General features: G+C 47.3%; 1 protein-coding gene across 1 annotated transcript in view; it reads left to right on the top strand.

Moving 5' to 3' along the window:
- The window catches only part of plekhh1 (pleckstrin homology domain containing, family H (with MyTH4 domain) member 1), a 46,504-nt gene that overhangs the window by 30,942 nt on the left and 4,084 nt on the right, over positions 1 to 11,478 (top strand). The window contains exons 15-28 of the mRNA XM_064307968.1: positions 1,381 to 1,461; positions 1,571 to 1,750; positions 2,151 to 2,262; positions 2,630 to 2,742; positions 4,165 to 4,341; positions 5,462 to 5,559; positions 6,619 to 6,796; positions 8,135 to 8,290; positions 8,587 to 8,684; positions 9,091 to 9,232; positions 9,722 to 9,864; positions 10,098 to 10,227; positions 10,597 to 10,686; positions 11,306 to 11,452. Coding sequence (XP_064164038.1) covers positions 1,381 to 1,461; positions 1,571 to 1,750; positions 2,151 to 2,262; positions 2,630 to 2,742; positions 4,165 to 4,341; positions 5,462 to 5,559; positions 6,619 to 6,796; positions 8,135 to 8,290; positions 8,587 to 8,684; positions 9,091 to 9,232; positions 9,722 to 9,864; positions 10,098 to 10,227; positions 10,597 to 10,686; positions 11,306 to 11,452 — 1,845 coding nt within the window. The remainder of the gene's footprint in view (positions 1 to 1,380; positions 1,462 to 1,570; positions 1,751 to 2,150; positions 2,263 to 2,629; positions 2,743 to 4,164; positions 4,342 to 5,461; positions 5,560 to 6,618; positions 6,797 to 8,134; positions 8,291 to 8,586; positions 8,685 to 9,090; positions 9,233 to 9,721; positions 9,865 to 10,097; positions 10,228 to 10,596; positions 10,687 to 11,305; positions 11,453 to 11,478) is intronic.

The following is an 11,478-nucleotide window of genomic DNA, read 5'->3' as shown; positions in this document are numbered from 1 at the left end:
GCTTCTGGATGAAAAGGGGAGAAGGGAGGGGAGGGGGGGAGAAGAGGCGCTTCTGGATGAAAGAGAGAAGGGAGGGGAGGGAGAGTGCGTGAGTGAGTGAGAGAGAGAGAAAAGAGTAAAGGAGAGGGAAAAGGTTAGGGAAGATTCCAGAAACTATTTTTTTTCAGGTTGGGGCAAGGCTGGGGTTGGGGCCAGAGGAATGTGAGGGAGGTCTATGTGGGCTCCCGATGCTGAGGCATATCTGTCAGTGGGACACAAGGCAACGGAAGGAAGCACTTTGAGTGTTAGAGATGGTGTGAGGAACGCGTCCCTGACAGATGACTGACAGCTGAATGAACAGAGATGGCACTCACCGGTTCCTACTGTCCGTTTGCCAGAACATTGTGCTTGAGAATGTGTGCTGAAACATTGGCTGGCTGCATTACCAATTTATGATTGAAAAGCGCACAAAGATAGAGTCAATGCCTCTGCATTCAGTCCTTCCATATCCATATCAGAATCGTCCTAATGTCAGTATCCAGGGTTAATGATTGTCATAATTTATGCACAGTGATTTTCTCTCCTTTGTAGGCAGAGATGGTTATGGTTCTGGTTCTGTTAGCATTCTAGAAGGCAGCTAATACACTGCAGTGACCATTATCTGTTCTGTTAGAATCCTAGAAGGCAGCTAATACTTTGCAGTGACCATTATCTGTGCTGTTAACATTCTAGAATGCAGTTAATAATCTGCAGTGACCGTTATCTGTTCTGTTAGCATTCTAGAATGCAGTTAATAATCTGCAGTGACCCTTAACTGTTCTGTTAGCATTCTAGAAGGCAGCTAATACTCTGCAGTGACCGTTATCTGTTCTGTTAACATTCTAGAAGGCAGTTAATAATCTGCAGTGACCGTTATCTGTTCTGTTAGCATTCTAGAAGGCAGCTAATACTCTGCAGTGACCGTTAACTGTTCTGTTAGCATTCTAGAAGGCAGCTAATACTCTGCAGTGACCGTTAACTGTTCTGTTAGCATTCTAGAAGGCAGCTAATACTCTGCAGTGACTGTTAACTGTTCTGTTAGCATTCTAGAAGGCAGCTAATACTCTGCAGTGACTGTTAACTGTTCTGTTAGCATTCTAGAAGGCAGCTAATACTCTGCAGTGACCGTTAACTGTTCTATTAGCATTCTAGAAGGCAGCTAATACTCTGCAGTGACCGTTAACTGTTCTGTTAGCATTCTAGAAGGCAGCTAATACTCTGCAGTGACCGTTATCTGTTCTGTTAGCATTCTAGATGGCAGTTAATAATCTGCAGTGACAGTTATCTGTTCTGTTTGCATTCTAGACGGCAGCAGATAGTCTCGCTCAGTCTGACAGAACCTCCCGATCCTCTCTCTCTCAGGTCAAACACGGGCACTCAAAGCTGGTGTGGTGCTCGCTCATTGGCAAGGCGTTCTACTACTACCGTAACCAGGACGACAAGGTGCGTGCTCGCTCCTGTCAGCGAACTGTACATGCACCACAGAACAGAACAGAGCCTTCCTTTCTGTCAGAACGTCATTTACGTTTTTTTTTACCCCGTCTGTGGGCAGTTTCCGCTGGGGCAGCTGCGCATGCGGGAGGCCGGGGTGGAGGAAGTGGACCGGTCATGTGACTCAGACGAGGACTACGAGGCCGGTGGGCGGGGCTTCCTCTCCTCGCACTACACTCTGCTGGTGCACCCGAAAGAGCAGAGCCCCACGTATTTGCTCATTGGGACCAAGCAGGAGAAGGTACAGTAACGTTTTCCCCAGAATTAGCTACAGCCCGCTACGCAAGCCGCAGCGTGCCATTAAATTGCCATTAAGGGAGACCCATCTGGTAAAAACATGTGCAGCCGCACTAAAACGCAGCGTGGTTAAAGAAGCAGGGCAATTCTTTACATGTCTTTCTTTATTTTCAAGTATTTATGAGAACTCTATTTGTAGATATCGCATCTTTAATATTCATCTTTTGACTAGTATGAAAAATGTCTTTGCTCACGGTGTTCTAAAACTGTCTTTAGGTGGATATAAATGATATAAATCGAACTCATTGTCTTGAAAAGTGACCAAGTCTCCCATGTGCTTTTAATCTCCCTCAAACACACACACTCACACACGCATGCATGCACACGCACACACACACATGCAGGATGCCTGGCTGTACCATCTGACAGTTGCAGCGGGCAGCAGTGCCAGCCTGAAGGTGGGCACGGAGTACGAGCAGCTCATCGGTAAACTGCTGGACGTGGATGGAGACCCAGGTGAGACACACGTGTGTGGCACAGCCAGAGTACCGCCTCTCACTGCTGTGAGTTATTACAGAGCACACCGATAAGGCATCACCCCTTACAGTTAAGCTCCGCCCCCTAGCCTGCCACAGGCCTAATGCGAGCCATCCGTCCTGCCAGTGACAGCTTCTGGGAATTCATCTTTAGTGCTGACTGTTCAAATACTCAGTGCACTATTCATTCAGACACTGCCCAAATGTGTGTATGTGTGTGTTTTTGAGTGTGTGTGTGCGTGAGTGTGTGTTTATGTGCTTGTGTGTCTTCTCCCTCTGCTTTTCTCACATGGTACTCTTTCCCACATGTGCCTGCGTGTGCGTTTCCAATGCGCGTCTGCGCGTAGACTCCGTGCTGTGGAAGAGCGCCCCCTTGTGTTTCAGCAAGGAAGGGCTGCGTTCGCCCCTCACCACCCTGCCCTCCGAGGCACTGCAGACAGAGGCCCTGAAGCTCTTCAAGGTGAGAACCCCCCCCCCCACACACACACACCCCTGCCACCAACCCCCCAAACTCCCGCCGTCTGGGCCCCCGCAGTCAGGGAACACTCCCCTGCCCCCGCTTAGTGTGTCTGTCCCAGTTGGTTCCTTCCCTGCACACTCTGCTCTCCACTGTGAGCTGATAAGGGCTTCATGTGGGACAGACCTCGGCAGTGGGGAACTTTACCCGGCATCCCCAGCTCATTAGTGTGGTAAAGTGGAACAGCTCGCTAAGCAAGCCCCATGCTTCCCCTCGTTTGTTATTTCCTTGAATGGGGGGGGGGGGGCGGGTGAAAAGAGTGATAGAGAGAGGATGAAAGGAGGGAGCGGAGCACAGACACGGGGCAGAGGGGGCGGGGGAGTCTGGGACGGCGGGGCTGCCGATGGACCTTGACCGTGTTCCCCCGAAAAAGGAAGACCGCGTTCCTCTGATATAAACACACTCCCCTCGCCTGTGCTCTCCCTCCATCCTTCCCCTCCTGCATTTCATCCCCCCCCTCCCCCCCCTCCCCCCTCGTTCCGTGCACCTAGAGTCTTACCGCTCCTTGCAGCTGTTTTCTCTTTTCTTATCGTGAGAAACGTGGGAATGATTTCAGGTCCTCCTTTAATGCGTATGTAGCAGGAAAAAAAGCCTTTCATGTCTGTCACCTGAGCTCTTAATGCCCCTAGCGACGTGGGCTCCATTTTCTGTATTGATTTCATTTGAAATGTAATTACATGGAAACTATAAAATGGACCGTTCACAGCAGCCACAGTGGATGTTTGCTGCCACCTTGTGGCAGGGAGTTGCAGGACAACTGCAACTAGATTCAACCTTCTCCCTTTCAAACCCCTGGCAGTCGTGTATTCACCCAAATCATGTCTGACTGACTGCATTAAGCAGCATAACTCGGAGATAAGCTCATTGGCAGGAAACCAGCACATCTCTGGGCCATCACCCCCAATCGATCATGTAGAGTGGCAGTGCACATTATTTATACAGTCATATTACTGTATGACTCTATTACTGTATGTAACTTTCTGAACACTGTAACCACAAGATGTCACTTTAAATCCAAGGGCAGAATTAAGTCTATTCTATTTGCTTTCCCACCAATCAAAACTCTTGTCTGAAAAGGTCGTGCTGCTTTCCTCTTTGGGTTAATCATTTCTGATTTGTGATCAGTAAGTGGGTCAAAGTTGAGCTGATGTTTTTACTTAATCTGCCCTCTCATTTCTGAAGTCTAAATCTTATGTCACTCCTATCAGTTAAAATCCCCTAGAAACCAATTTAGGAAAAAAAGCTAAATTCCAAATTCAAACGCTTGGTTTTAATTACATTGGTTTCTTGATTACATTTTAGTTTTGGTGAGTTTAGCCAAGGTAAATGTAATCTTTTGTAAAATGTAATCTTTTTCTTTTCCAGTCATGTCAACTGTTCATCAATGTGCTTGTGGAGTCACCTTCTATCGACTACCACATGTCCCTGGCCCAGAATGCCCTGCAAGTGTGCCTGACGCATCCAGAGCTGCAGAACGAGATGTACTGCCAGCTGATCAAACAGACCAACTGCCGCACACCACACAATTACTCCCTCACACAGGTGAGTACTGACACAGGTATACACTCACACACCTCACAGTTACTCCCTCACACAGGTGAGTACTGACACAGGTATACACTCACACACCTCACAATTACTCCCTCACACAGGTGAGTACTGACACAGGTATACACTCACACACCTCACTGTTACTCCCTCACACAGGTGAGTACTGACACAGGTATACACTCACACACCTCACTGTTACTCCCTCACACAGGTGAGTCACTGACACAGGTATACACTCACACACCTCACTGTTACTCCCTCACACAGGTGAGTACTGACACAGGTTAACACTGACACACCTCACAGTTACTCCCTCACACAGGTGAGTACTGACACAGGTATACACTCACACACCTCACAATTACTCCCTCACACAGGTGAGTACTGACACAGGTTAACACTCACACACCTCACAGTTACTCCCTCACACAGGTGAGTGCTGACACAGGTTAACACTCACACACCTCACTGTTACTCCCTCACACAGGTGAGTCACTGACACAGGTTAACACTGACACACCTCACAGTTACTCCCTCACACAGGTGAGTCACTGACACAGGTAAACACTGACACACCTCACTGTTACTCCCTCACACAGGTGAGTACTGACACAGGTATACACTCACACACCTCACAATTACTCCCTCACACAGGTGAGTACTGACACAGGTATACACTCACACACCTCACTGTTACTCCCTCACACAGGTGAGTACTGACACAGGTTAACACTCACACACCTCACAATTACTCCCTCACACAGGTGAGTACTGACACAGGTTAACACTGACACACCTCACTGTTACTCCCTCACACAGGTGAGTCACTGACACAGGTTAACACTGACACACCTCACAGGTACTCCCTCACACAGGTGAGTCACTGACACAGGTTAACACTGACACGCCTCACAGTTATTCCCTCACACAGATGAATACTGACACAAGTCATTCACTTGCAAAGGTAAGCCCTGACCTAACCATTCTTACAAATGAATTGGGAAAGAAACTCTCATGAAATGATACCCCTAGTGTTTCTATGTGTCCACCCAGTCAGTATTTAGTGTTTGTATTTAATTCGTGTCTGATTTCAATTTTCTCTGTGTCCCAGGGGTGGCAACTGCTCTCAGTGTGCGTGGCCCTCTTCCTTCCCCAGCACCACTTCCTGTGGTACCTGAGGGAGTACCTGCAGCGACACGCCGACCCCAGGTAATTCACCTGCTCCTTTTATCTGTGTTACACCTGCACACACTCTCCCTCTCTCCCACACGTCCGTTTCACTGAGGAGCCCTTTTTACACTGCCATTACCAAACAAAGCGGTTCTGCACTTTCACCTTGATCTCAAGTCATATTCGCCCCAGCCTCGGACCAGACAACCTTGAATGCTGACCTGGATAACGGAGGCCTGCTGTCACAACAACACAGACGCACGCAAGATTAAAGGTCATTCCAACACTGGGAGCTGACTTACTATAATGGTCAGGGCTGCAGTGACAAAGCCAGATAGGGTCTGATTTTACAGAAAATGGGTGATCTACCTTCATACAGAAAAACTCAAATTTTTTACATTTGGAAGTACGACATTCAAAAACACTAGCTGTTAAAATAAAATAAAAAACTCAGCAGTAAATTCTTATTGCGCACACTGGTTATTGTTGTCTAAGCACACGGAGCCTTTGGAAAGGCCTTAGGTGTGTTTTTGTAGGTGTGTGTGTATGTGTGTGTGGTTATTGGTGGATCCGGTGGTTATAGGTGGATCTGACTCCTCCCTCTCTGCTGGTCTTGCGTGTCTTTTCTCTCTGGAGGCTTTGCCCTTTCTCCCTCCCGCCGGGTTAAAGTGTCAGTTAGGAATGTTAGCAAGACCAGTGCAGATTCCACAGAGATGGTCCAAACGGTGCCTGAAAGACTCAGATAACGCACAGGAGTGGCTGAGTTAAGATATCATAATTATGATGTATTGTCGGATAAACCATTAAACTGGCTACAGTTCCAGTCTCTGCAAAGTGTCATTTTATTACAATTATAGAAACAATTAATGAATTGATAATTAAATTCAAAATATAATGGATTTACCCAAATTAAATACAGTATGTAATTTTGGAATATCTTTGAGTAATCATCAGTTGGTTTGAGATATGTGATCATCAAAACTTGAATTCAGTTTTCCTCTATATTGGGCCATGAGTGATGCTTTTAACTCTGAACTCTGTGTAAGCTGAACTGATTGGTGAGATGGTGGATCGTGTGACCCATGTGGTCCTGCTCAGGACGGAGGTGGGGAAGTACGCGGTGTACTGCCAGAGGTCGGTGGAGCGGACGCTGCAGAATGGCGAGAGGGAGGCCAAGCCGTCCCGCATGGAGATCCTGTCCATCCTGCTGAGGAACCCCTACCACCACTCCCTGCCCTTCAGCATCCCGGTGCACTTCATGAACAACACCTACCAGGTACTACAGTGCTGCTCTATCACACACCTTAACCTGTACCAGGTACTGTAGAGTGCTGCTCTCACACACACACACCTTAACCTGTACCAGGTACTGTAGAGTGCTGCTCTCTCACACACCTTAACCTGTACCAGGCACTGTACACTGCTCCTCTCTCACACACCTTAACCTGTACTAGGCACTGTACCGTGCTGCTCTCTCATGTTATGTAGGCTAACACACACCTTGACCTGAACTTCACCTTGCCCTGTATGCTCTTGAACAGTGCTGCCCAACGCTGTTCCTAGAGATCTGTCATCCGGTAGGTTTTCATTTCAATCTCAGTTTGACATACCTACTAATTAGCAGCTCAACCATATCATTAGCTGTTGAATGAAGTATGCTTTGTTAGGGTTGGATTAAAAACCTATAGGCCTGTAGATCTCCAGGAACAGGGTTGGGCAGCCTGCTCTGTAACTTTGACGTGCTGTTTATGCAACAACTAAATGTTTTGGTTCATGTTCTTTTACGTCAGCAGTTCATTGTTTAGTCTTACAAACTGTGTGACCAGGAATGCAGGTTCTGCCTTCAAGGTTTTGTTGCCTGTGTGATGACATGGATTCTCTGTTCTAGCCAGATGATTGAAGACTCACGATTGGCTAATTATTTCAAACAGGTGTTATAGTGTTGGGCTAAAACAAAAACCTGCACCCATATCAGCCGCTTTTGTATAAAATTGGACACTTCTAGTCTAGAAGACTCTGGCTCTGTTTACGCCTGGCCTTTTCATGCATCTTGAACATCCAGATTATATCCAGATAGGGATTAAAAATCCCTATAAAAATGCAAGTGTAAGTGCACTCAAGATAAATTCATAACAGATTCAAATCTGATCACTTAAACCACTTCAAGGTGATCTCAGACGCATTCAAAATATTATACAAGTAACAGACTAGTTTTGCTATGGCTGCAATCAGGGCCGCTGCTGTATTAAATGATCTCATCAGCAGTCTTCAGTTGTACATTATCTCCTGAATATGGCACCTTTCCTTAACTTTAAGAGACTGCAAAATGCCATACAAACTGGCTAATTTGGAAGCGGCTACCATCTTTGCTCTCCGAGAGGCGGAAAAAAGTGGGTTGTCCAGGTTTTGCATATTACTCATGATCGGATTTCAACCCAGCTAACCAGAGATGCACCTGACTGCCATATTTAAATGCAATGTGGTTAAATCTTATCCGGATGCAATCTAGATACAAGTCACACAAAACGACCAGGTGTAAACGGGGCCTCTGTGATCACAATCAGGGCTCTGTGGTTTGGGTTCTGTGTCAGAGTTCAGTTTCCTGTGTGACCAGGTGGTGGGCTTTGATGGATCCACCACGGTGGAGGAGTTCCTGAACACGCTGAACCAGAAGGCCGGGATGAGGAAGCCTCTGGTCTCCGGCTTCGCCCTCTTCACAGACGACCCGTCCGGGAAGGACCTGGAGCACTGTCTGCAGCCCACTGTCAAGGTGAGGAAGCGCAGGGCTGGAGTTTTGGTTCGAGACAGGAAGTTGTGGTTTGCGACAGGATGTTGTGGTTTGAGACAGGAAGTTGTAGTTTGAAACAGGAAGTTGTGGTTTGAGACAGGAAGCTATGGTTTGAAACAGGACATTTTGATTTGAGACAGGATGTTTTGGTGTCAGACAGGAAGTTATGGTTTGAAACAGGATGCTGTGGAGCTTGTGGTTTAGGGCGAATCAGGATTAAGTCATGTGATGCACTGGAGCTGTACCCAGCTGATTAGCCTCTTTTTCTTATGGACCAGATCTGCGATGTCATCTCAAAGTGGGAGCAGGCTCTGAAGGAATTGCACCCTGGGAAATATGAGGGAACCCGCATCGTCCGCCTAACCTACAAGAGCAGGTACTATTTTGCTTTCACGTTCGGGTTTTTGTTGGGACAGTGTTGATTTAGAACGTCCATCCATCCATCCATTATCTATACCTGCTTAACCTGGTCAAGGTCGCGGGGGTGGGGGGGCTGGAGCCTATCCCAGCGTGCACTGGGTGAGAGGCAGGAATAGGCTGGTTCAACGTGCCCTTTATTATTCATAGAATGCATCCTGCTTTTATTTTGGTTACTAGAAAACATAGATCCTGATATGTAAGATGCCATGCATTCTGACAGAAAACCGGAAATCGAATCATGACAGTGATTTGTGGTAAACAATGCGTGCCAGAATGTGTGTGTGTGGGTGGGACAGTGTTTAGACTGCTTCTTTGTTGATATGTGATTTTTATCACTCCCTGTGTGATTGGGGCGTGTCCAGACTGTGCTTCCGAGCCCAGGCGAAGGGTGAGACTGAGCGTGAGCGCCTCTTGCTGGCCTACCAGGTGAATGACGAAGTCCTGAAAGGTCACTTCCCCGTCAACAAGGAGCTGGCACTGGAGGTGGCTGCTCTCATGGCTCAGGTACATGGGCGTGGCTGTGGGAGGGTCAGAGGGACACTGTGGGCTTGCCCAAATCAGCACACTTGCCTACTATTGAGTATAGTTCTGGAGTACACTGGATGAGAAACTTGTTAAGTATGTAAAGTTTTCTCTAAATATAGTGTGCTTATAATCCCAAGATGAAATACTTATTTCCAGGGTTTTTCTGAGTATATTCAGGAACATACTTTTCAGGAAGTGAACGACCATTTTGGTCTCATGAATTCAATTTGCAGCTTAGCTTTTAAAATGACGCACGGCTTCACTGCTGTTCTCCTTCAACAACATCGACACGTGCGCATAGCCACACAAGGGTAGGACAAATTGTGACACTTCCAGTATGATTTAAAAATAGTATGGAGGTATGGAGGGTATTCCATGCATGCTACATACTTTGAGGATTTAGGAGGCTAATTCCAGACACGGCCTGCGTTTTTCTTGGAGGTTAATGACCATAGACCACGCCCACAGGTGGAATATGGCGACCTGGACCGCCCCGCCTCCTGCAGCCCCAGCAGCTCCTTCCCACCAAAAGTCCAGCAGATGCTGCTGCAGGTCCTGGAGCGCTTTTACCCCAAACGCTACAAACAGGACTGCAGCCTGGAGCAGCTCAGGTACTGCTGGAGCCTCTCTCTCTCTTTCTCTCTCTCTCTCTCTCAGACAAACATACACACCTTCATAGACATGAGCACGCGCACACACACACGTAGGCAGAGATCATTTCAAATATTCTGTTTGCTTTATCACATGACACCCATCAGATAAACAACTTCCCTGACAGTCACACAGCACACCTGAATATGTGTCACTAATCTCTGTGCACAACCCCCCCCCCACCCCCCACCAGAGACCTGATGGAGCGCCTGGCCACCAAATGGACGGTCCTGCGGGGGTGCAGCGTGCCAGAGTGCGTGCGCATCTACCTGACCGTCGCCCGAAAGTGGCCCCTGTTTGGAGCCAAGCTCTTCAGCGCCAAGGTTAGTGATGAAAGGCAATCAGTCTGCCTCTGCTCTTTCATATGCAAAGCATGCGTTCTCACCGTCAAATCAGTGCTTCTGGTTGTTTCATTTAAGGCGTAGTATCTCGTTCACTCAATGATTTTTCCCATCAAAAGTATGAGTTAGTGACTGTGGAGGCATTTTATCTGAGAAATTTAGTAGAAGTTCAGAGTGAAGACTTTTGTTAACCTGGTCTGTGTCTCTCTTCTTCTGTGGTCCCTGGTCTATGTCTCTCTTCTTCTGTGGTCCCTGGTCTATGTCTCTCTTCTTCTGTGGTCCCTGGTCTATGTCTCTCTTCTTCTGTGGTCCCTGGTCTATGTCTGTCTTCTTCTGTGGTCCTGTGAGCAGCCAGTCCCACCATGTGCGATGGAGGACCATCCCCAGCTGTGGCTGGCAGTCAATGAGGATGGACTGAGTGTGCTGGAGTTCAACACAATGGTGAGAAAGCAAGAGCGTGAAAGCGAGAGAGTGAAAGAGATTGTGTGCTCTCAGAATAATGTCAGATGTGGTTTGTTTCTGTATTTTCAACTCTTTTCATTCTCAAATTTCTCAATGGAGCATTGAGCATTCAAACATTTGGTTTGTGATCTTTTTTTTTGCCCGCCTTCGAAATTAGGCCAAGCCAAGCCCACAGTTGTGGGTGGCCAGTTGTAGAAATATTGGTCTAGAATGATTTTTTTACTTATATTTCAAACGGGAAACTTCACGAGAAAAAAAACTGCAGTCTGATTTGCCGTGTTCTCCCCAGAAAGATCCAACCAGCTCAACAGAGAAATAAACAATGTCAGCTGGAACTGTTTTCACCAGGCTTTTTCGCCTTCATGTCATTTACGTGTTCTCGCTCCTTTACTTTCACAAGCTCCCAGGGGAGAAAGACGCATCTGGAAATGTGTTACAGAGCAAAAGAACATGATTCAAGTCATGAAAGAAAAAGAAACTGAAGAAAAATAATCAGTGTTCAAAGGCAGGGGGTGTTTTTTTTCAAAGAAATCGTTGTTCAAGACGTCACCTGTTCATTATGACATCATCAATGAAAACTCTCCCTTCTCTGCCCAAGCACCTGCTGGTGACGTACTCCTACCAGTCGGTGATAACCTTTGGTGGTTGTCGTGACGACTTCATGGTGGTGGTGAGCCAAATGAGGGACCAGGGTTTGGGGAAGAGGACCGTGGACAAGCTGGTCTTTTCCATGGCCAAGCCCAAGGTACAGTGGGAGGGGGTAGCTGCCAT

Source organism: Anguilla rostrata, chromosome 1, assembly GCF_018555375.3.
Source record: "Anguilla rostrata isolate EN2019 chromosome 1, ASM1855537v3, whole genome shotgun sequence".
Lineage (NCBI taxonomy): Eukaryota > Metazoa > Chordata > Actinopteri > Anguilliformes > Anguillidae > Anguilla > Anguilla rostrata.
The sequence above is the reverse complement of the archived record's forward strand: the minus strand, read 5'-3'. Positions and strand labels throughout refer to the sequence as shown.